The 26,368-nt window shown below is 45.8% G+C and overlaps 1 protein-coding gene across 3 annotated transcripts in view; it reads left to right on the top strand.

The window, feature by feature from the left end:
• The first annotated feature begins 5,576 nt into the window (after positions 1-5,576).
• The window catches only part of LOC140394946 (ephrin-A5-like), a 426,055-nt gene continuing 405,263 nt past the window's right edge, over positions 5,577-26,368 (top strand). For 2 of the 3 annotated variants that reach the window (XM_072482161.1, XM_072482162.1), the window contains exon 1: positions 5,577-5,937. In XM_072482161.1, coding sequence (XP_072338262.1) covers positions 5,816-5,937 — 122 coding nt within the window. In that variant the 5' untranslated portion in view covers positions 5,577-5,815. The remainder of the gene's footprint in view (positions 5,938-26,368) is intronic. The other variant, XM_072482163.1, reaches the window with a different exon arrangement.

The following is a 26,368-nucleotide window of genomic DNA, read 5'->3' on the forward strand; positions in this document are numbered from 1 at the left end:
GAAAAGCCCCTAGTCGCCACATTCTGGCGCCTCTTTGGGTACGCAGAGGAAGAATTCAGAATGTCCAAATTACCTAACCTCTTTCAGGACTTGTCGGAGGAAACCGGAGCACCCGGAGGGAACCCGCAGACATGGGGAGAACATGCAGACTCCGCACAGACAGTGACCCAAGCCGGGAATCGAACCCGGGTTCCTGGCGCTGTGAAGCAACAGTGCTAACCACTGTGCTTCCGGGCTGCCACTGGCGGAGGTTACAGAGATGGGCAGTGTTGGAGGGGGCTGGAGGAGGTTACAGAGTGGGGAGGGAATTGTGCAGGGATCAGAGAACTGGGATGTGAATTTTAAAATCCGGTAGCCCAGGAGAGAAAGTGAAAGAGACACAAGACAGGGGAAAGATATATATATATATAGAGAGAGAGAGGTGTTGTAATGTAGGAACTAACCAGGAATAAGAAATAGATCTGCCTTGCCAGCGCTGCCCACATCTCGAGAATAAATAAAACAAATTAGAGAAAAAAATTGGGATAGTTGGAATTGTTCACGAGGTTTGCGGGAATGAGAAGGTTAGGGATGAGATATTGAAGAGCAGAATTAGAGCAGCTTGAACACAGATTTGATATTTCAGTCTTGAAATCCTTCCTATGTGTCTTTTTTCAATACAATACACGGCCCCGTGAGTGGCGATGTTATTATTCGAGTTGAGATTGTTTGGCTTTGTCTGTTTTGCTGGCGGACAGCCATTTGACGGCGCTCAGAGCTTTCTGCTATGCTCCATATTTTAAGGAAAGGATCGGCAATAATATAGTGCCTTTCCTGACCGGTCTCCAAGTGCTTTACAATCCCAATGAAGTACTTTTGAAATTGCTATGTGGGGAAATAACAAATAGAAATCTACTCCTTAAAGTACGATTTTGCATTGGGAGTTGAAGAACAGAGAAGAGGGTCTTGACAGTGATGTATGATGACACTTACACTGGGCGGTTAACAATTTTGATATCGCCACTACAAGCTCGATGTAATTGTCAGTTGGCTAGCAGAGTATAGTGGCCTGTATATATTATGCAATTTTACTTAATGACTTTACAATACAAGTTGCAAAAGCTGTTATAGTATAATGTAACAATTCAAAAGAAAAATCCCACTCTCCCCACCCAGATCGCCCCGCGGCCTAATGTACAACTAAGCCAAGCAGTTACGACAATAGTTGGAAACTCCAATCAGCGCCTCAGTGCTTTGCCAAAAAATTATTAGATAACATTCCGATTCCTGCTTGTTGACCTGCGTATGACCTGGGCTAAAAAATGTGCCTCTGTGGTTGTTGAATTGGATATATTGCGATTTTCCTCCCCCTTCCGCCCAACCCACCCTCACCGCCCATGCATTCCCCCCCCCCCCCCCCCCCCCCCCCCCCACCCCCACCCCCCAACGTTCAAAGAGCCTTGCGACACTCAAAAAGTCTAGGTTCACAGATGAGGAATGACGGCTAGGATAGATTACCAACATGGTGCAACAATTGCCCAGCATAGTCTTGTGCCTTAGCTAGGCAAGGAAAGAATCAGAGGATTGTACAGCACAGAAGGAGGCCACTTGCTCCATCATGCCTGTGCTGGTTCTCTGAAAGAGCTACCAGATTAGCCTGACAACTCTGCTCTTTTCCCATAGCCCTGCACATTCTTCCGCTTTCAGCATCCAATCTAATTTAAAATGTTGAGAGTTACCATTGAATCTGTCTCCACCACCCTTTCAGGCAGCGTATTCCAGATTAGAACAGCTCGTGACATAAAATACATTCTGCTCATTTCTCCTCTCGATCTCTTCCCAATTTTTAAAATGATAATAGCAATATTCTTTATTAATGTAAGCCTACAAGTAGGCTTACATTAACACTGCAATAAAGATACTGTGAAAATCCCCTTGTCGCCACACTCCGGCGCCTGTTCGGGTACACTGAGGGAGAATTCAGAATGTCCAATTCACCGAACAGCACGTCTTTCGGGTCTGATGGGAGGAAACCGGAGTGCCCCGAGGAAACCCACGCAGACATAGGGAGAATGTGCAGACTCCACACAGACAGTGACCTAAGCCGGGAATCGAAACTGGGACCGTGGTGGTATGAAGCAACAATGCTAACCACTGTGCTACCGTGCTGCCCTACATCTGCATCCTTTGTCTATGGACCTACCCGCTTGACAAAAACAATTTTCCTTACTTACTCTGTCAAAAATTCATGTAATCGTGAACATCTCGAGTAAATCTCCATTTAAGCTTCTCTGCTCTAAGGAGAACATTCATAACTTCTCTAGTCTTTTCACAAAAAACAAAGTCGCTCATCCCTCTTAGAATTCTGATAAATCTCCTTTGCACCCTCTTCGAAACCTTGACATGATTCTTCAACTATTGTGCCCAGAATTGTACTCAACAGTCCAACTGAAGCCTAACCAGTGATTTATAAAGAACCACAGAATGGGTTTGGTACAGAAGGAGGCCATTCGGCCCATCGTGTCAGCACCAGCTCTCCAAATGAGCATCATTTTTAAAAAAAATTTAGAGTACCCAATTCATTTTTTCCAATTAAGGGGCAATTTAGCGTGGCTAATCCACCTACCCTGCACATCTTTGGGTTGTGGGGGCGAAACCCACGCAAACACGGGGAGAATGTGCAAACTCCACACGGACAGTGACCCAGAGCTGGGATCGAACTGGGACCTTGGCGCCGTGAGGCAGCAGGGCTAACCCACAGCGCCACCGTGCTGCCCTCCAAATGAGCATCATGACTTAGTGCCGTTCTCCTGTCTTTTCCCCCGTACCGCTGCACATTGTTTCTATTCAAATAATCATCTAATGCCCTCATGAGTGCTTTGATTGAATATGCCTCCACCAGGCAGTGCATTCCAGACCCCAACCACTTGTTCTGTGAAAAAGATTTTTCTCCCACCACATTTGCTTCTTTTGCAATTCACTTTAAATCTGTGCCCTCTTGTTCTTGATCCTTTTACAAGCGGGAACAGTTTCTCCCCGTCTACTCTGTCCAGCCCTCTCATGATTTTGAACATCGCTATCAAATCTCTCCTTAGCCTTCTTCGCTCCAAGGACAACAGTCCCAAGTGCTCCAATCTATCCTCATAGCTGAAGTTTCTCATCCCTGGTGCCATTCTTGTAAACCTCTTCTGCGCTCTCTCCAATGTATTCATATCCTTCCTATAGAGTGGCGCCCAGAACTGTGCACAATATTCCAGCTGAGTTCTAACTAGTCTTGCATAAATTCAGCATAACTTCCTTGCACATGTACTCTGTGCCCCTATAGCTCAGAATACTATATGGTTTATTAACTGCTCTCTCCACCGGTACTGCCACCTTCAATGGCCGATGCACATATAAAGCCACGGTCCATCTGCAGAGCACCCCTTTAAGAACTTCCTTGCTTGGAAAAATATAGATGCAAGTTCATATTTCCATGTACGGCACTGCAAAAAAAACTAGCCCAAGTCATTTGGTTGATTAAATGAGACAATTAGTAGTTCAACTAAAACTGGCTGTTTAAGGATACAGCAGATGATATAAATGTTACCACACTCAACACAACATTGGGATGCAATTTAATATTCTCCGCTGCACACTATTGATGTTCCTATATAAATTAGGAAAGATTCATAGTGAGAGTACGTTTAATTGCCATGAACCACATGTTACAGTACTCTGCTTTCATTGACCATTCTATATTTATGAACCTGCGGATAAATTAGTAATACCATAATTGGTAATTATGATTTTATAGATGATTTGGCTAAACTGGTTTATGTCCAAGGTCCATATTAGGAAGATATTAATCCACTTAAAATATCATTAATGTTGTATTTTCAATTTCTTGCTCTCAAAATTATTTTAGTTACAACCTGTTAACCGTTCCCTGTACTATTTGTGTCTAACTTACTCATAGACTGTAATTATACTGTGCTCAGTGTGAAGACAGGCTGGTTTGAGATGTTCAGGTTCTCGTAACGAACCTCTACACTCTATAGCTTGGCTGCATCCTCAACCAAAAGCAAAGTATTGCAGATCCTGGAGGTCTGAAATAGGAACTGATAATGCTGGAAGTAATCAGCAGGCCAGGCAACATTTGGCGAGAGAGAGAAAAAATAATGTTTCAAGAAGTTGGTCAGAACAATAACCACATTTTTCAAAATATCACCTTTTGCACAGTAAAATCTGCCAAGACCCTTCACCAGGGTGAAATCCAAAAATTAAATTGACGCCGAGCTACAATTAAGACAGTTGACAAAAGGCTGGGTCAGAGGGGTAGATTATAAGGAACATATTAAGAGGGGAGAGAATCAGTGAGGTGACCAGACAGCTGATGACATGGTCAACAATGGCGAACCGATTAAAACTGGGATGCACGAGAGGTCAGGATTGCAGGAGGACAGAGATCACAGAAGGCTGTAGGGCTAAAGGATGGGGGGGGGGGGGGGCAATTGCCACGGAGAGATTTGAAAATAAGGATAAAAATGTTTGAATCAAGGCATTGTCAAACTGGGAGCGAGTACAGGGGCGGTGGTTGATGCGAGGGACTTGATGCGAGTTAGGAAACCAGCTGTAGCGTTTTGAGTCAGCTGAGGTTTACAGGGTGGGTAGACAGCCAGGAGGGCATTGAAATAGTGGAGGCCCTCAGGTATAACATACATTCATTTTGAGGTGCAGTCTTACTGCAGTTGGGTGCATGTGCAAGAGGGAAGAATCATTGAATTAACTGGCACAAGGGCACGAGGTTACCTTTTTGATTAATGCTGCTTTTTGAAAAACAATTTTAAAATCGGCCCAACAATCCCCTGAATGAAGACATACTCTTACCTCCTACCCCTTTTTGATATTCTTCACACTATTCAGCATTGCACGTGTGCAGAAAGAGGTTGATCCTCTCAGTCGCCTGTGCGGTGTTTGTTGCAAATTTGTAAGTGGGCTTTTTCTGATATTCTGTGAGAGGCGCTGCTTCGGAAGCGGGTGGAAAGACAAAATCCCCTGTCAGAATTCATGCGCGCATTGACACTGCCCCCAGAAGAGAAAAACAAACAAAGGCTAAAAACACAATTCCACGAATAGCACCGTGGAATTCCAAGGAGGACCGCGGCAAAGAATCAAGTTTCAAGTTAGCATAAACTCTAGAGTATTTGAATGTGAGTTTCTAATTTGTTACGTGTGATTGAAGGGGAGACGGGGTTGTCGTAAACAAAAAAAACAACGTTTGCAGATTTACGATGCCATTACTTTGAAGGTGGGGGTGCTTGCAACTGGAGGGGGTGAGAGTGGTATGTAGAATGTGGGTGAGATTGTAACAGGGGAGCAGTGTATCCATTCAGCCAGCTCCCATTGTGACGTCATCCGCCATTCGCCGATTGGTCGACGGTCATCAGCCTGTGCCCCGCCCCCTCCCTCCGCGGGGCTCTGATTGGTCAGCCGCAGGCCCCGGGACCCGGCGCGGCTGACCATTGGCCGAGGAGGCTTTCATTCATAATTCCCAGCAGCGCGGCCAGCCAGCAGGCGCCGCCCTCCCTCCTCCTGCCTCCCTCCCTCCTCTTGCTTCACTTCCACACGCCTCCCTCTCCAAGCAGGCTAGGTTGCGCAAGTGTATTAGGGGTTGGATTCACTCTTCTTTTTTTTATAAAGAAAAGAGAGGGAGGGAGGGAGAGCTGCTCCACCACTTGTGTTGAAAGTTGTGGCTCAGGCACCGCATGGAGGCGGGCGGCTGGGGAGGCTTTGATCTGCACCCAGAGCCCTGTGTCTGAGTGTGTGTGAAGGAAGCTGGACGGATTCGGCGGCGATGATGAACGTGGAGCTGGCTGTGCTGCTCTTCCTGGCCCTTTGGGTTTGCGTGTGGACGGAAGATTCTGGGAAAGTAGTTGCTGACCGCTACGCCGTGTACTGGAATAGCACCAACCCCAGGTAATGCAATTTGCACATCCACAGAGGTGGAATTGGGGGGGGAGCATTTGTGCTTCAGTGATGCGTGCTTGGGGACGAGGAGTGGGGGTATGTGTGTGGGGAGTGCAAAAAGAGTTTGCACCATCTAGTTCATTTTTTTTTAACATTGATTCTCAGCAAACTCACTAATCGCCGTTCCCCCCCATTGATTTGCATCTTTCCCCCCATCTAAACAATCGTCCAAAAGTTAATTTGTATTACTGCGGTCCCTTGCAAGTTAATTGACGGTTCGGCTTCTAAGTTGCTGCACCTTACTAAAAAAATACAAAGATTTAGATAGTGAGCGCCTTGACCCGAGTGGGTTGTGCGCGGATTTCTGGACCCGTTCATTTCAGGATCTCTGAAACTGCTGCCCAGAGGAGAACTGCGCTTTCGCTCCCTTCTCGCCTTTTAAAACATCAAACTTGCAAATCTGTCCGAGAGGCAAAGGCGGGCAGCGAACGGGCTACTTGCTGTGCGCTCTTTGTTTTTTTTTTTAACCCCCCCCCCCAAAAAAAAGAAACTCCCATCTGTATTAAAGTGAAGGTGTGTGGCCGCTGGACAAGAGATCAGTTTGCAAAAGACGTAGCCGTTGTGTGTGTGTGTGAAGGGGGGAAATTACAGTGAGTGACACGTAAAACGCGGCTGATCTGAACAGATACTGCAGTGACTGAGATCGCAGTATCTAAACCCTTGTGTTTGCTATTGGAATTCCGAGGAATCTTTTCAACAAACACACTTACAATCGGGATCGATGCCCTTGTCTTTGGGACTCGGTTTGCCTGCATAACCTACTCCCTCACCTAGCTGGAGACCGCCAGTTTCATCAATCTGGAGCAACAACAACAAAAAGAAGGCTAAAGCTCCCTTATTTTATCGTTTAAAGTTTTTTATTCCCGCCGTGTATTCGTCCTCTGGACGCTATAATCCCACACAGCACTCTCCTCTTTAAATGGGGCGCGTTTAGACCTTGGAAAAGATGTTTCTTTCCCCCCGAAATCTGTGTCATCGAATAACCCGTTCTTCACTGAATCTGCTGTTCCTTGCCCAGTCCCCAGCTTGGCAGAGGGCGAGGGGAGATTGAGAGAGGCGTATTCTGTCTTGGGGCCATTGCGCGCACACACACACACAGTGAGCTGTACACAGGGACAGGCAGGTGGGAACTTCTCTTTCTACCCTGGAATGAGTCATTCCAGGGGAGAAATTGAAATTCTGTGTGCGCTCTGCTCTTGTGTTTGATATAATGGGCACCGGGTGTAATTTTAGACTGGGGCGAACTTTCCAGAGCCTCACAGACATTCGCTTTCACCCAACCTGCGAACTTTTCTAGGCCAGTATATCATTTGAGGGAGATGGAAGAAGCAAGCAACTGGAGAGGTGGTGAATGGACATTCTGAGCGGTCTCTATCATGGTAAACGCAGTTTCAATCTCCGCTGAGATTTGCCGAAGCTGTTTTTTTTAAGAAGAGAGAAATAGATTGTTAAAATAATCCAGAAAGAAACAGGTGCTGGGGTTTTGGGGGGGGGGGGGGTTAATGTGCTGTGCCCAGGAACCGTGCCTATTGCTGAGATTTCACACCAAAGCCACCTGCCAATATATATTCACCTTCAAAAGCGCCCGACCCAGCTCTCGGGTTGAAATCGGCCAGCAACAGTTTAAATGTGTCAGCTGGCAAGCGGTTTAGTTTATTAAGCGGTCATATTTTGCACCCAAGGCAGCCCAGCAAGACACATTAGTGTGGCTAAAAACTGCTCTAAGGAAAGGCGGGATGACTTACTCCCTGCTGAAGCATTTAAAGATGCTGTAATTGCATTGTTTCGGATTGATTCCCGGGCTGTGAATAATATTGACACTCTTCGACAGCCCGTGCTCTGTGTGTGTGTCTCTCTCTCTCACGATATCAACGTGAGAAACAAGGCTGCCGGCTCTAGGCTAAATCAGTCGTTCTCTTTTTGAGTTTAGCTTGATTCCTCTGCCCTTAAAATATATAAAAAGTTGGAGGTTGCCGGTGTTTGTGTTGTTTGCAAACTTTTGTGTGTGTGTTTCTTTTGAGATTACGGACCCATTCCACGCTTTGGCAAGTGTGGATTCCCAAAGCTGAAAGCAGCAATTTAGCCTGATTTCAAATCTGGGCGAGGAGGAGAGAGTTTAACACTTGCACTGTGCTAATATGATGTGAGCTCTCTTGACTGACAAGGACATGTTGAGCTGGACAGCGAGCCCCGTGTCCAACCCGGGGCTCCTGTTCATCCCCGTACGCTAACTTTCAGGAAACGGGTTTCATATCAACCACAGCACAGTCTGTGGACCTGGCCTACATCTAATCATTCACCTCGTCCTGAATTTCACAGTCGGGCCGATCATTTTAACATTCCTTGAAAGGCTTCAACGGTCTAATCTTTTTTTGGCCGTTTCTCGATAGAACGGCATCTTTTTTTTGCTCATTAACTCGTTGATGACAGCATTTCTAATGCCAAGTGTAAAATCAACGATTCACCCAGTGTTCTGCAGCCATTCCAACTTTAGCAGCTGGGAGTTAACTTAAAACATGAGCCAAGCGCTCCCAAAGACTGGTTAAGGAAATATGTATTGATCCAGCTTTATGCTTAATTAACTTTGAAGAGAAAGTACTACAGGTCTCCCAATATCTGCGTAAATCCCTCCATCCGCCCAATATCACCCTTCTGATTCTGTATATATGCTGCAATTAAGAAAAAAAATACGTGAGTAATTTATATTAATACCAAATTACAAATGTGTCTGGCTAATAACAACCCGGACAGTCAGTAACCGGTAGCGCTCAATGTTCCACGGACTAATTTGAATTTACAATGCAAATTACTCTGCTAGATGCGGCACGCTGTTACACACATTATTATAATAAATTGTTCCTATAAAATTGATAGCCTTGCTCACAGACAGTGGTAATGGGAGTTTTTAATGAAGCAGCCCGGACCTGGTTAATTTATACATGAGTTCCATAATAACAGGTTCGTTTACATGGAACAGGGATTTTGATGATACTACAGTGGTCCTATGGCTTCCCACCGCACTGTGAGGTGGACCTGGGGTGTGAGAGAGAGTGACATCCTGTAAATCTCGCACACACACATTTTTTGCCAACAGTGTAGAACTGAAATTAAATAAGCATATCGCCATTCACATTTTGCATCGTTCTAAGCCCAGTATGATGTAGGATTATTTATCTCTTCCCCCCCCCTCCCATTTTATTCTTGATTAAGATACTCATAATTCCAAGATTGTCCCATTTTTAAAACAACACTTGGCTTTCCTGTTTTTTTCTGATGCTACTTAAACAATCTTGCCAGTGAACAATAGAGACACATTTTGCTGGAAGCTCCACTGTCAGGGGTGTTGCTCCCACAATAAAAAGCCACTAGCCCCACAATAAAAATGCATTCAGGTCTTTTTCCCCCTTTCCCGGGGGCCTATGGGCCACTGAACATAATTTTAAGGAAATTATATAGGAGCTGCTCTTAACAAGTTCTTTTGAAATGTTATTTGTTGTGGCTAATAGTGTACCAGGGGACCTCCACTGCGTAAACCAACAACCTAGCATTTACAAGGTAAGGCCGCATGATTATCAGAACTGTTTAAACACAGACTGCTACTTTTTAAGTTTTCCCTTTTATATGTCCGGTAATCTATTTATTTTCTTTAGTCGGAAAGCAGGAGGCTAGGCTGACTGATGACCTTTAAAACATGTTGCTGTGCCTCAGACATCTCACCTAAAGCATACGGCAGGGCCTCTCAAACTGGAACACAAAATCCACTGATTGGATCCTAATTATAATAATAAACATATACTGGTCTCTTCAATTAGCCGGGTTACAGTGGGATCTCATTACATGCAATACTTCAGCTTGATACACAAGTCACATATAAAATGGGACTGATAATTTACTGTGATTAAATTGGGGACTTGCATCAGCTGAGAGTCTATATGATTCAGATTCGTACAAAGTGTATTGATAATACCGAACAGAAATAATCCATAACTCAAATCCTTACCTTGCATGTGCATAGTGTAACTACGTCCACCTGTAATGTATATTTACTGCATAGATCATTTGTTTTAAATGGAGCATGCGGGGAGCAGTGGGTTATTCAATACCGTCGTTCAGTTAGATCATGGTTGATCTGTATGCTCCATGCCTAGCAAAAACCTATCGATCTCCATTTTGAAAGCTTCAACTGAATCGCAACCCATAGATTTTTTTGGGGGGGGGGGTGGGTTTCAGGTATCTGCCACCCTTGGAGTGAAAAAGTGCTTCCTGATTTTTTAAAAACTCCTATTCACTCTTATTCCGGATACTCCCATAAGAATAAACACTTTCTCTCCATCTACCCCATTGAAACCTTCTCATCCTTTTAAAGACCTCTCCCCCGCCAACCCCAAGCCTCCTCTGTACAGGGGAATACACAGCAAGTTATGCAACCTCTCCTCGCGGTTTAACTCTCTAATCCCCAGTATCATTCTGGTGAATTCTGTGTTACACATCCTGCCAAGGCCATTGTTTTCTTCCTCGAACCGGGTGCCCAGACCTGAGGCTTATTGCCATGGCGTCAGGTAACATAACCTATGGGAGGACCACGGGTGGGAGTGGTGTGGGATAGACGGTTTCGCATCTATTAACAGCTTTGTCAGGTACACCATTATACATTTTAAAGATTGGTGATTTTAGCTAAATTCACGTTAAAGTACGGTCTGTTGCTACTACCAGTTTGAGGGGGGGGGTTGCGGGGAAGGATAAAAGATGGTTATTTCATGCAGCAGTGTGCATACTAAAGACTTTGTCTGGCCTTTGTTGAGAAAAGGTGAGAGACAGAGCGAGGATGAGAGTGAGTGAGGTCCAGTTTAAGACATCTTGCGTTCCATTACCATACACACATTGCGAACATCAAAGATCACAGTCCCACAGAAAATGCTTTCAATAGTTAATACTTCACAAATAAGCATTATCGTGCCACGTAGTCTTTGCTGAGGGGTCCATTAGCACGTGTGCTCCCCGCTAAACACTGACTCTGGTCTCTCATTAAAGACTTAATGGCTGGTTAATCCCGAGTAGATTCAGAAACATTGCTGACATGTATTTTACTTTTGAAGAAATTAATAATTTCTGTTTCTAATTAGGATTAGTATTCCTATTGCTGGTTCTGTTCCTTTCCCCTTCAAACACTCATCTTTTAAAATCTAGAATGTAATCAAAACAAAAAAACAAACCACACAGAACTCCCCCAGGATTTCCTTATCTACACTTTTAACGCCTCAGTGAGAATTTCCATTTTGGTATTACATAGAACATTACAGTGCAGTACCGGCCCTTCGGCCCTCGATGTTGCGCTGACTTGTGAAACCACTCTAAAGCCCATCTACACTATTCCCTTATCGTCCATATGCCTATCCAATGACCATTTGAATGCTCTTAGTGTTGGCGAGTCCACGACTGTTGTAGGCAGGGCATTCCACTCCCTTACTACTCTCTGAGTAAAGAACCTACCTCTGACATCTGTCTTATATCTATCTCCCCTCAATTTAAAGCTATGTCTCCTCGTGCTAGACATCACCATCCGAGGAAAAAGGCTCTCACTGTCCACCCTATCCAATCCTCTGATCATCTTATATGCCTCAATTAAATCACCTCTTAACCTTCTCTCTAACGAAAACAGCCTCAAGTCCCTCAGCCTTTCCTCATTGTTTATCCATTAGTGGCGTATTACCGGATTTTTTTCACTTGTGGGAGATTTGTAATTCACCAGTGCCACAGTCATAGCTTATACATAATATTACACCGTCTCTTACACATGAAATCACCTGTGCAAAACTGCCCTGAGCCCTCTTTTTCTCACCCACCGATTCTATTTCCTTCCTGGCCATTGTGTCCGACTGAACCAGTTTATTTACAACCTCAGCGATCCATTTGATGGCAGGGCTGAAAATTTAGATCTAGTCCATAATATCACCGCCACCATCAAAATGTGGAGATGGGTTTAAGTGGGTCGGTGCAGACTCAATGGGCCGAATGGCCTCCTTCTGCACTGTATGTTCTATATCTGCCGATGAAATCTTAATCCCTGCTTTTGTTTCCTCTGTACTGAACTATTCCAGCACTCTCCCAGCCAACCTTCCATCTTCATACTGAAGTCAGAGGTCCCAGTCCTAATCTACACCAAGTCACGTTCACCCATTTCTCCTGAGCTCAGGATCTTCGTTCCACCAGCACCTTGGTTTCGCAGTTCTCATCTTCACCTCCCTCCGCAGTCTTGCCCCTTCCCTCAACTTTCTTACCTCCTCAAGCCCTTTTGTCCTCAGAGACTTCTCGTGCATTCCCTCGCATATTATTACCCTTCTCCCCAATATTGGCCACTGTCATCAGCCATCCAGACCCTTAGACCTGGAATTCTCTCCCTGTACCCTTCTTGCTCCTGAAAACCTGCCTCTGTGACCAGGCTTTTGGTCACCTGTCCCAATGTCTCCTATAGCTTGGTGTCACTTTGTCCCTTGTTCCGCCCTGTGAGGCAACTTGATAAATGTGAAATATAAATGCAAGTTGCTGTATGATTGCAGGATCGTAGAATCACTACCACAGCGCAGAAGCAGGCCATTTGGCCCATCCTGTCTGCACCGATTCTCTGGAAGAGCACCCTCCCTAAGCCCACGTTCCCCATCATATCCCCTAACCCAATAATACCACCTATCCTTTTTGTGGCAATTTATCATGGCCAATCCACCTAATCTGCCAATCTTTGGACTGTGGGAGAAACCGGAGCACCCGGAAGAAACCCACCCAGACACGGGGAGAACGTGCAGACTCCACACAGTCACCCGAGGAGGGAATTGAACCTGGGTCCCAGGCGCTGAGAGCCAGTCGTGCCAACCACTGTTCGCTAATGTCCTAATTGGACATTTGTCGTACTTCTAGTGAATAGCAAAATGGGTCCGGTGCTGTTATAAAAAATGTAAATTGGTGTAATTTTAAAACGGTTAATGCCCCCTGCTGTGATAGGCCATCCACGTCTGGGACTGTTAGTGCACCGGGGGAGGGGTTGGGGGTGGGGGGGGGATGTTGGTCTTCCTCGATCTCACAGCGGCGTCGGTATTCTGGGCAGAAACATTAACATGTGGGAGGGTCTGTGAGTGTGATTTCTCACACGTGTCATTGTTAATTTCACAGGTGCGAAATAGCAGTGCCAACTGCTGTGAAACTGGTGATGTAAAAATACGGAGTTGCCAATCATTACCCGGCCCACTCGCTTTGCACTCTGCATGGAAAAGTAGAGATGTGCCAATTTCCCAAAGCAGCACTTTTTATCTATCCCGTGCTTTTTCCGTCACAATGAGCCAGTAGCTTTTATATGGAAAAGCGACCCATTCGATGTTGTGGCAGGCCGGGGGGTTGGGGGGGGGGGGCGTTCTGATTTGTGGTTTTCAAAGCAGGGAGCAGGAAAAGAACGGGATTGTTGTATTTGCCCGAGCGAAGCACCGGTTTAAAAATCCCCCAACGCCCTGTAATAAAAATGAAACTTGATGTGGTCAGTCAGGGAAATGTTGAAGCTCTGATCAGTACTAAATTGGCCATTCCAGGTTAATGCATACCTCACCCAAGCGTAGAATTCCCATCTGCCAAGCCATTTCCCATTCACCCCCACCCCCACTATATAACATTCTTTAAGTTTAACTATAATATCTCGATCCAAGCGCCCATTAAAAGGTCTTTAATTATCAGTGAGAGACAACTAATCAGATGGCACCCTGTGATTTGCTGTACAAACTGCAGGGCTCTGAGTGAATGATCTGCTGCAATTTTTTTGTGTTTCAAAAGAGCACAGAAGAAAGGCATGATTAGCAGGTTAGGGGATGGAGTGGTTTACTTGTTGCTCTGCTTGGTGTGGCTTAATGGCATCAGTCGTCTGCAGAATGAATATTAGGAGCTTTGCTGATTTTAGCGGGCAGCTTTGCCTTCTGCAGCACTTCGCAGGAGAGTAATAAGTGAGGGTGTGAAATCTTCAAAGAGCAGCACCAGGGATCCTCCTCACTGGGGTTTCGGTAAAGTGTACTGGCTGCCCGTTTAATAGGCATCTGTCTATATCAGCGTCCACTGTAGGAGAGCTGCCAGCAGCACGGTAGCATTGTGGATAGCACAATTGCTTCACAGCTCCAGGGTCCAAGGTTCGATTCCGGCATGGGTCACTGTCTGTGCGGAATCTGCACATCCTCCCCGTGTCTGCGTGGGTTTCCTCCGGGTGCTCCGGTTTCCTCCCACAGTCCAAAGATGTACAGGTTAGGTGGATTGGCCATGCTAAATTGCCCTTAGTGTCCACAATTGCTCTTAATGTTGGGTGGGGTTACTGGGTTATGGGGATAGGGTGCTCTTTCCAAGAGCTGGTGCAGACTCGATGGGCTGAATGGCCTCCTTCTGCACTCTAAATTCTATGATAATCTAGGAGGGGAAGACCATTCTGCCCCTCTATCATTTCTGTCATTCACTTTGATCACGGTTAACCGGCGTCTTAACTCCATCTACCCACCGTGACTCCATAATCTTCAAAGCCCATGCATTCAGTTTTGAAATTTTCAGTTGACCCCCCCAGCCTTATTGGGAGGGTCGAGTTCCAGAGTTTTGCTGCCATTTGTGTGACTAAGTGCCTCATGACATTGCCTCTGAATGGCCTCGCTCTAATTTTAAGGTGATGCCCCCTTTGCTGTGGAGATGCACGTTTAAAAAAAACAAAATCAGTAACCCTCCTACCCCATACACTGTGGCTCTACCGTGAAATAAAAACAGAGTTCTGGAAAAACAATCAGCAGGTCTGGCAGCATCTGTGCAGAGAGATTATTTTAAAAAATTTAGAGCACCCAATTAATTTTTCCCCAATTAAGGGGCAATTTAACGTGGCCAATCCACCTGCCCTGCACATCGTTTGGGTTGTGGGGGCGAAAACAACGCGGACATGGGGAGAATGGGCAAACTCCACACGGACAGTGACCCAGAGCCGGGATCGAACCTGGGACCTCGGCACCGTGAGGCAGCAGTGCTAACCACTCCGCCACCGTGCTGCCCCGAGAGAAACAAGAGTTAATGTTTCGAGTCCAGTATAACTCTTCTTCACTTTACCATCACTCTGCGTTTGGAGAGAGTATTCCGGGCTGTAGAACACTGGTCAGGAAAGCACAGGATGTCAGTCACTGGCGTTGGGAATGTGTAAGCAATTTCTAATGGTGGATTAAATAGAACACTTGTTAAACTGTGTTGGATTTTCTACAGTATATATTTATGCACACACCAGTACAGAATAATTCCAGTAACCGCAACAGAATTTATAGAAATCCAGATTTCTAGCATTTTGTTTCAGTCAGCTGGTTTGGGTGCAATGCTTGTTTCTGTATAGTGATAATCCTATTTCTTGGGCACACCTGGACGGCCATAGAGAGGTATAGACTTTTTACAACACAGTAAGGGGCCCTTCAGCCCATCGTGTCTGTGCCAGCCATCAAGCCCCTAGTGACTCTGATCACATTTTCCAGTACTTCGATTGTAGCCTTATGTCCCTTGGCATTTCAAGTGCTCAACCAAATACTTCTTAAATGTTGTGAGGGTTCCCGCCTCTCCCACCCTTTCAGAGTGAGTTCCAGATTCCCACCATCCTCTGGGTGAAAACGCCCTTTCCTCACATCTCCTATACACCTCCTTCCCCCTTAAATCCATGCCCCTGGTTATTGACTCCTCCGCTAGGAGGGAACATGCAGCTCCAACAACACTCCAGAAGCTCGACACCATCCAGGACAGAGCCGCCCGCTTGATTGGCACATGGTCCATCACCTCCAGCATCTACTCCCCATCGACGCACATTGGCGGCCGTGTGTACCATCTATAAGATGCATCGCAGCAATTCACCAAGGCTCCTTCAACAGTACTGTTCAAACTTGCGACCTCTGCCACCTAGAAGGATAGGGGCAGCAGATGCACGGGTACATTGAGTTTCGGAGCCATGAGGTCATGTTGCAGCTGTCCAAAACTCTGGTGCGGCCGCATTTGGAGTATTGCGTGCAGTTCTGGTCGCCGCATTATAGGAAGGATGTGGAAGCATTGGAAAGGGTGCAGAGGAGATTTACCAGAATGTTGCCTGGTATGGAGGGAAGATCTTATGAGGAAAGGCTGAGGGACTTGAGGCTGTTTTCGTTAGAGGAAGAAGGTTAAGAGGTGACTTAATTAAGGCATACAAGATGATCAGAGGATTGGATAGGGTGGACAGTGAGAGCCTTTTTCCTTCAATGGTGATGTCTAGCACGAGGGGACATAGCTTTAAATTGAGGGGAGATAGATATAGGACAGATGTCAGAGGTAGGTTCTTTACTCAGAGAGTAGTAAGGGCGTGGAATGTCCTGCCTGCAACATAATGGACTCGCCAACACTAAGGGCATTCGAATGGTCATTGGATAGACATATGGATGATAAGGGAATAGTGTAGATGGGCTTTAGAGTGGTTTCACAGGTCGGCGCAACATCGAGGGCCGAAGGGCTTGTACTGCGCTGTAATGTTCTATGTTCTACACCACCACCTGCAAATTCCCCAGCAAGTCACACACACCATCCTGACCAGACATTTCTCAGCGTTCCTTCACTGTCGTTGGGTCAAATGCTAACAGCAGTGTGGGTGGACCTACACCGCATGGACTGCAGCGGTTCAAGAAGTTGGCTTACCATCACCTTCTGAGGGGCAATTAGAGATGGGCAATAAGAATGCTAGCCTAGCCAGCGAAGCCCAAGTCCCCGTTGAAAAACAAAATCTCTTTCACTGGGCAGTGGACACCTCCTCTCCACCCCTGCTGTGGGACAGTTCTCAATATAGAGGCTGAACAGACAGACTGGTTATAATGTGATTTACATTTTAGTATCTGATGCTGTAAAGTGATACTGTGATTAATAAGACCCCCAACCTCCAGGTCATTGCCACTATGGCCGTAGAGTGCATGTGACACAGATATCAGTATCTGTTAGGCACCCTTTGCTCCCCCGGTATCGGGTATTGGATCAATACTGTATTTTGCAGTGATCATTCTGAATTTATTTGTGTTACAAATTGGCAAAGGTCTGTCTTCATAACTGATGATCCCTCGCACAGTTCCTTTCCTTTTCACAGTGTACAATTTGACAGTCGACAGAGAAATATTCAAGCAGTTTATTGTGCTGTTGCAGGGAGAAACAAGGCTGTTCTCGTGGGTCAGTGCTCCGGGCGTCTTGAGGCAGTTGATGGCTTTGCACCCGCGACCTCCCTCCTCCACTTGAAACAAACGCGCTCGTCTAAAGCAGCGTGATAAATGCTCTTGAGGTGGCAGGATCAGTAATATTTTATTAACTTGGTTTACTCCAGACTGTGCTGTCCTTCAAGCTGAGAGTTAATGTTGATTTTGAAAATCGCTTATTGTCACAAGTAGGCTTCAAATGAAGTTACTGTGAAAAGTCCCTAGTCGCCACATTCCGGCGCCTGTTCGGGGAGGCTGGTTGTGGGTTTCTATGATTGTATGGCACCTGTAGAATGAATTCTGTGTGAAAAATGATTTTCAAAAATAGCTGTTGCAAGGCGGCAAAGTGGCGCAGTGGTTAGCACTGCTGCCTCACGGCGCCGAGGGCCCGGGTTCAATCCTGGCACTGGGTCACTGTCCGTGTGGAGTTTGCACATTCTCCCCGTGTCTGCGTGGGTTTCGTCCCCACAACCCAAAAATGTGCAGGGTAGGTGGATTGGCCATGCTAAATTGCCCCTTAATTAGGAAAAAAAATAATTGGGTACTCTAAATTTATTTTAAAATCCCTGTTACACTGCAGATTTGAATAATGTCAGCATTGTGATCTGATGTCCACTTGAACTGTTCAGAACACCCAGCATCAGAATTATGATTTTTGCTCTTCCAAACTTGGATTGAATCTGAGGAAGAATTGTTTTTTCCAATTAAGGGGCAATTTTAGCGTGGCCAATTCACCTACTCGACACAGCTTTATGTTGTGGGGGTGAGACCCACGCAGACACGGGGGAGAATGTGCAAACTCCACGCGGACAGTGACCCGGGGCAGGGATCGAGCCCGGGTCCTCAGTGACGTGAGGCAGCAGTGCTAACCACTTGTGCCACCGTGACGCCCCCGAGGAAGCATATTGAGCTGTTTGACGGTAGTGCTGTCTGCATTTGCGGTGGTTCCAGGTCTATCAGTGACAATTGATGAATTGAACACATCGGCTTGGCTGATTATATTTTCCTAGATTTTGTGTCGGTATGAATATGGTAAATAAGCCCTGTCATGGTGCAGTAGTTTCAGAAATTAATGTGTGGTTAATCTCCAGGCCTCCCAAAGAACTTTACAACAAAGTATTTTTACAACTGTGTAGTCACAGCTATAATCTCGGAAATGTTTTACATCCAGTAAAATCCCACAAACTGCAATGTGACAAGAATAGGATAATCTGTATTAGTTGGTTGAGGAAATCAATATTTGCCAGGATGCCAAGGGGAACTTGCCTGCTTGCCTTCACCAAATTGCCGCAGCATCTTTAACTACCAGCTGAGAGGACAGACGGGTCCTCGGTTTAAAGTCTGACCTGAAAGACAGCGACTTCGTCAGTGCAGCGCTTCCTCAGTGGGCGTATTGGCTTAGATCATCCACTTCAGCTTCTGGAGGGGGGCTTGAGCCCACCACCTTCTGATTCAGGAGCTGAAAAAGCTACCAACTGAGCCACAGCTGATGGTGAGAGAGGATTTGGAGAGATGGACAAAGTGCTTTGCGGAATAATGTTCAGAAGGCATGCCAGGAGATCACATAAATCTATCAGCAATGCTGCTGAAGCACGATGTTAAAGTGTAAATTTACAGTGTAAAACTCGAGCTTAATTGGCGGCAACATGAATGTTATGTCCAAGTCAACTAATAGTCCAGTTGTTTTTTGTTTTGAAACAGTGCCATAGACTCCAGTCGGTCTGGTGGAGATTCTAATATATTTTGTACATGTCCATTCAGCAGCAGTCAATCTGTGGGACTTGTGGTGCAGAGGTCGTGTTATGGTGAAGCAGTGTGTTAGGATACACGCCACTTCAGGCAGCAGCTGTTAATTGGGCATTGCGCCAAACTTGCAGCTGGGCTGCTTTTTCCAAATGCATCGTGCCAATGGTTCCTTGATCAAGCTGAGGCATAAAACAGCACACTCTGCCATGTGCTGGTGGTTTTGAAGCAGGTGCAGATGGAAAAGCATTTGAGCTTGGTCTGTTTAAGTGTGTGTGTGTTTTTTTAAAGTCTGCTTCAAATCTCTGTTGCTTTTTCATTTCCCCCCCTCCTCCCGACCTCTCACTCTTTAGCACGTGCATTGGATGGTAGATTGATGTCATCGACACACAAGCACTGCTTCGAGAACAAGGCTTTGGCAAGATTGAATTCAGTTCCGATCAATAGATCTTGGAGCTCAATTCCATCCACTACATAATTGAGCTTTAAACTGACCAACCTACACAAACACACACACACACACACACTCACACACACACACACACACACACTCACAAATTGGAGCATTCATAAACCAATATGAAAATGAAATGAAAATTGCTTATTGTCACAAGCAGGCTTCAAATGAAGTTACTGTGAAAAGCCCCTAGTTGCCACATTCCGGCGCCTGTTCGGGGAGGCTGGTACAGGAATTGAACCCGCGCTGCTGGCCTGCGTTGGTCTGCTTTAAAAGCCAGCGATTTAGCCCAGTGTGCTAAACCAGCCCCAATAGACCCACGCAGACACGGGGAAGAATGTGCAAACTCCACACGGACAGTGACCCAGGGCTAACCACTGTGCCACCGTGCCCCCCCTCCCCAGCAGCTAGACTGAACACAAGTCACTCCATCGGTTTCAGACGGAGCCCCTGCTGAGGCTGCAGTGGGTTATAAACTAGTCACGGGTTACCAGGCTCCACTCAACTTCATAGTTTGCCTTTCTTTACCCGTCACTTCATTTCAATAAAAATAATCGTTGTCGGGATGATGGGCAACACTGTCATGGATGCATTTATGATCTGAGATGGTGGCGGGGTGATTTTTTTTGTTGTTATGTAAAAGAAAAGTGCCTTATTAGCCTTTAGAGTCAATCAAACAGTGCAAGCCGAAATAGGTAGCCTTCCCTGAAAGACGTGAGTGAATCCAGTTGGGTTTTGTTTAACCACGTGTGGAAGCATTGGATTCATTTCTGCTATTCGTCCATTAATTACCAGATCTATTGAATTTATAATTCGCCGCTGTAGGATTGGAAGTTTTAAGTCTCGTGGCAGCAAGCCAATACCAGAAACGCCGCACTGCGGTACATTGTCCAGTGTTTGCTTATAGTTCCGTGAGGTTTGAACGTTGAGAACAGCCTTCTTTTCTTTTAAATAAAGTACTGGAGCTCTCATTGGTAGCACTGCCTCAAAGGTTTATTCTAAACATGTCACGTTGCCTGTCCACCATACTGATGTATCGGGAACCTTTCCTGGATCCATTTTGTAATCTAAAATCCCAGTATCTTATATTCCAGGGCTTGATGTAGACTTTGAAAGGCACCCTGAATTATTGCACATGTGCATCTTTCTCTGGCATGTACACGCAGCCATTTCTTTTTGAAAAACAAAGTGTTATGTGGAGGGAAACGTTTTGTTTTTTATATATAAATTTAGAGTGCCCAATTATTATTATTTTTTTTTCCAATTGAGGGGCAATTTAGTGTGGCCAATCCACCTAACCTGCACATCTTTGGGTTGTGGGGGCGAAACCCACGCAGACACAGGGAGAATATGCAAACTTCACATGGACAGTGACCCAGGGCTGGGATTCGTATCTGGGTCCTCAGCGCCGCAGTCCCAGTGCTAACCACTGCACCGCCATGCTGCCCCTGGAATAAATGTTCTGATTTGCTGTATTTATCTAACTCTGCCAGCCCAATCTCTCGGCCAAGCAGAACACTTTGATTTTCGATTAACCCGTGTCCTCGACATCATCCCTTATCCAAGACGCATAGCAGCAGTGTGTTGGGGGGGCGTAGAAATACTTCTCGCATAAGTGCAGAGTCCAACTCAGCGACCAGCCTATTTCCCAACCCAGCCTAAAAGGTTCAGTGTGCGGCTCCCATTTGCTCCTCCTAATCCACGTGAATCCTAACACTTGGTGACAAACGAGTTGTGCGGTTATTAGGATTTCAGTGCACTGGGGTCGGGTCAAGGAGAGAGATGGTGGCTGGGATGGGGTGTGGGGAGGGAGGGGCATGCAGTTCAGTTCAGGTATTCCCAGTTTTCATCACCGCTTTAGAACTTGCTAAATGGCACTATGCAAACCTGGAATCATGACTTCTTTTAAAAAATTCTCTTCAGTAATTTCCCACTATATTGGTCCAGTGTGTCTCACTCTGTTGCTTTCCCTTTCATTAAGGGACAATGGCAGTTTCTCCGGCGCTCCCTGGGAAGGGCCCATCCTGAATGGACATAATCCCTCTTTGATTAGGAAACTGCTGTCAGGGTCTGTGAAAGGACTCCGAGGCCATGATAGGTGGGGGGTTATGGGAGATGTCAGTCACTGAAGTGTACCCTTTCTAATCCTCTGAGCTCATGAGCAGTGTTTCTAAAACTGGAAGTCACACTTGTGTCATACCACCTTGAGAGAGAGTGCAGTTATTTGCTCTGATGTGACAGTTGAATGATTAAAAAAAAAGGGGGGGTAAATCTTCAGAAGGGGATATTTCATCTTCAATGCCTATTATAGGTCAGGGGATAGGATTAAATTCAAGGCCTTTTAATATATCCAAATATATGTAACTTAAGGTTCCCACAAGCTACTGAAACGTTTAAACCATTATTTCTTCGAACCAGGTTTTCGTCTGTTGACTTGCAGCAAATCACAAATAAAAGCACTCGCTGGAAGCAATCTATAGTTGATTGCCGTCTTCCCTCTTTCAGTCTCCTCTTCTTACACAATCTTTAAAATCCAAGTTTGTGGCTATAACACTTCAAAAGTACTCTGTTTACTGCAAAGCTGCTTTGGGATGTCCTGACGTCTTGAAAGGCACTGAAGAAATGCGAGTCCTCCTACCCAGTCGCCATTTCCTGACCCATTTTCGCCTTGTTCGCGCCGGCTTGAAGGGTCCTGGGCATGCACAATGGTTTCTCACTGCAGAATGCCAGGGAAGGCCTCCTTGATGCAAGGCTGCGCCCAAATCATCAATGGGGAGCAGTCTTGTGCATCTTCTCTGTAGCTCCACTGAAGGGAATAGGCGAAGCAAGCCACTGGCCAGCTGTGCAGCGGGGTTACTCTGTAGCATGCCCGTCCCGGGTCAGGTGGTTCTATGTTGGGGACTGCACAGAGCAGCACAGCACAAGATGACGTGAGAATTCTTTGAGGAAAAAACAAATCTCAAAGAATGCTTTTTAGAAGTGTTTATTTTTCATATGCCAATTTATCGAATTATAGAACGGTCATGGCTTGGAAAGAAACCATTTGGCCCATTAAGCTGCTGCTTATATTCTAGCTAAATCCACTTGTTTATTCCAATATCAGGTACTTAAAAAAAATTTTTTTTTAGAGGTACCCAATTTTTTTTTTCCAATTGAGGGGCAATTTAGTGTGGCCAATCCACCTAACCTGCACATCTTGGCTTGGGGAGGTGAAATCCACGCAGACATGGGGAGAATGTGCAAACTTCACACGGACAGTGACCCAGGGCCGGGATTCGAACCCTGGTCCTCAGCACTGCAGTCCCAGTGCTAACCACTGTGCCACGTGCCGCCCTAATATCAGGTACTTATCCCAGTTTCCTTATGAATGTCATGGGCAGCACGGTAGCATTGTGGATAGCACAATTGCTTCACAGCTCCAGGGTCCTAGGTTCGATTCCGGCTTGGGTCACTGTCTGTGTGGAATTTGCACGTTCTCCCCGTGTGTGCGTGGGTTTCCTCTGGGTGCTCCGGTTTCCTCCCACAGTCCAAAGATGTGCAGGTTAGGTGGATTGGCCATGATAAATTGCCCTTAGTGTCCAAAATTGCCCTTAGGGTTGGGTGGGGCTAGTGGGTTATGGGGATAGGGTGGAGGTGTTGACCTTGGGTGCTCTTTCCAAGAGCCGGTGCAGACTCGATGGGCTGAATGGCCTCCTTCTGCACTGATAATTCTATGATAATGATTCAATCTGCCTCCATCACACTCCCAGGCAGTGCATTCCAGATGTTAGTCACTTGCTCAGTAAAAAGGTTTTCCCACATGATGCCTCTGATTCTTTTCCAGTCAGTTCAAATCTCTGTCTGCTGGTTCTTGACTCTTCTGCCAGCAGGCGACATTTCTTGTCAAAGTAGGCAAGGTGTTCAACAGTGTTGCCATTTGCAATTCCGGCATTGGCTGCATATAGTTGTGGGAACTATCAAAAGCACAAGAACTGCCATGGCACAAGAAGGTACCGGGCAGCACGGTAGCACAAGTGGCTAGCACTGTGGCTTCACAGCGCCAGGGTCCCAGGTTTGATTCCCCACTGGGTCACTGTCTGTGCGGAGTCTGCACGTTCTACCCGTGTCTGCGTGGGTTTCCTCCGGGTGCTCCGGTTTCCTCCCACAGTCCAAAGACGTGCAGGTTAGGTAGATTGGCCATGCTAAATTGCCCTTCGTGTCGAAATGTTAGGTAGGGTTACTGGGTTACGGGGATAGGGTGGAGGCTTAAGTAGGGTGCTCTTTCCAAGGGCCGGTGCAGACACGATGGGCCAAATGGCCTCCTTCTGCACTGTATGTTCTATGTCTATGTCTAAGGCTCCCCTCCACCTCCTCAAGACAAAGAGGGATGGGCATTAAATATGTCTGCCAGCATTCCCCAGATCCCGAAACAATTCATATTTTGTATAAAAAAAACAGCTTACCGCAAACAAACCTCCCAAGAAAACAAAGTACCGGCTCTATTTTAGGTACGAACAGGGGGTATGAGTTGACCATTCTGCCCCTCGAGCCTGCTCCACCATTTAAAAAGATCACGGCACAAATCTGCAACCTGTCTATCCCCGGTAACGTATCACCCCCTTATCAAGAATCCATCCACCTCTGCCTCAAATATATTCAACTAATTACAATAACCCGTAAATGCTGGCCCACACCAATTCCTTTCCACACTACCTGTAGCTTTGAGAGGGCCTTAAAAAAAATATATAGTCATTTTTGAGCTCCTTGAAATATAGTCATTTTTGAGCTCCTTGAGGTGAACGATAAGAGTGATATCCAATTTCAGGCACTGGGATCGGACATGAGAAACAGAGTAAAGCTCATTTACCCTGTGATATAACTACACGCAAACCTCAGAGAAGCACTCTTCTTTATTCCACCAATCTGTCCTGGTCCACCCATGTCAACGCTCCGGCCAAGAAAGCACAACAGCACCTATACTTCCCTAAGAAACTAAGGAAATTCGCCATGTCCACATTGACTTACCAACATTTACAGATGCAGCATGAAAGCATCCTATCTGGCTGTATCACAGCCTGGTATGGCAACTGCTCGGCCCAAGACAGTAAGGAACTACAGAGAGTCGTGAACACAGCCCAGTCCATCGCACAAACCCACATCCCATCCATTGACTCTGTCTACACCTCCCGCTTGGGAAAGTGGTCAGCATTATCAAAGACTCCTCCCACCCGTGTTATTCCATCGGGCAGAAGATACAAAAGTCTGAGAACACGCACAAACAGATTCAAAAACAGCTTCTTCCCCGCTGACACCAGACTCCTGAATGATCCTTATATGGACAAAACTGATCTCTCTACGCATCTTCTCTACTGTTGTTAGCACTATACTCCGTATGCTTCACCCTATGTCTATGTATTTACATTGTGTATTTATCGTATGTCCTTTGTTTTTCATGTACGGAATGATCTGCCTGGACTGTATGCAGAATAATACTTTTCACTGTGCCTCGGTACACGTGACAATAAATCTAAAATCTATTGCATCAGGCAACCTTAATTTCCCACACCGGCCATCCTTACAAAGTGTGAGGTTGCCCTATGGAGCATTTCTGTGATATGAGCTGCCACACCGAGGACAAATTACATCGAGACTGCCCAAAATTTGTTCATTTATGACTATGATAATGAGCAGATGAAAAAGAACCAATATTCCAACAGTTTTGGTTAGATATTAATAGTAGTAGTGTTCTGCCCAATGTAGGTCCTTTGCTCATTTCCTCCCTCCTCGTGGCCTTGTACTTTCCTCATCAGGTGCTTGTGGGAGCCTCCCGTTTTCAATTTAAGTTGTCTGACACCATCAACCTCTTACTCCTCTTGGTCTACATCCCTCTAATCCTACTTCGGACACCTCCTTCAGAAAGCTCTCATCCGTTAGAAGATGGCTAGTCCAACCACATTGCCTGATCTTGAAGATATTCAATCTTTCCTCTTCCAGTGCAGCACAATGGCGCAGTGGTTAGCATTACTGCCTCACGGCGCTGGAGGTCCCAGGTTCGATCCCGGCTCCATGTGGAGTTTGCACATTCTCCCCCTGTTTGCGTGGGTTTCGCCCCCCACAACCCAAAGGTGTGCAGGGTAGGTGGATTGGCCATGCTAAATGCCCCCTTAATTGGAAAAAATGGAATTGGGCACTCTAAATTTATAATAAAAAACAATCTTTCCTCTTCTGTTTCCTCCAATTGACCCGCCCCATTCTTCTCCAGGGCCACATTTCACAACTTTTTGGGATGTCTGCTTTTCCCAAGGTCCACGTTTCAGTTCCAGTTACCACGACACTCCCAAGTCGCAGTTTGACCATTCTGTCCTTAAGACGTCAGTTTTGGACAGATACAAATGCAGGAACAAGAAGCAAAGAGGACAATGTGGAAATCTTTTGCATCGCTCAATATTTTTATTTGGAAGAACTTGCTGTCGGGACTCGGTGCGTTGTCACGGCGAACAAAGAGAGAGCACAACATCCCAAGCCACCCTCCAATTTTGTTAGCAAGCATGTTCAACATGACACGCACTACATTTCAATGTTACTCCCGCATCAAGTGCTGAGAGTTGTTTCTGAGAAGTAATCATGCATCAGATAAGAAAGTTTGTCTTTCAGTCCTCTCATCAGATAAGGAGGATGTTCTCAAAATGGCTGCCAATACTCTGCCATTGATTAACCTCCTTGTCTCCCACAGTCACCTGCGGTGTGAAGAAACCAATATTCTTTCATCAGCATCAGGAAACCAATGTCTCTTATTTAATATATATTCCAATAACAGCACAGTTAGGAGTACAATATACAATCAATGCATATCAAATTCCCAATTCGAATACTGGATCCTGTTAAGTGTAAGTTCCTATAACATTTAACAGCAAGAGGCTGTGCACTTTGCAGTAATTGACTAATGCATCTGATGAAAAAGTAATAT

Source organism: Scyliorhinus torazame, chromosome 18 (genome assembly GCF_047496885.1).
Source record: "Scyliorhinus torazame isolate Kashiwa2021f chromosome 18, sScyTor2.1, whole genome shotgun sequence".
Lineage (NCBI taxonomy): Eukaryota > Metazoa > Chordata > Chondrichthyes > Carcharhiniformes > Scyliorhinidae > Scyliorhinus > Scyliorhinus torazame.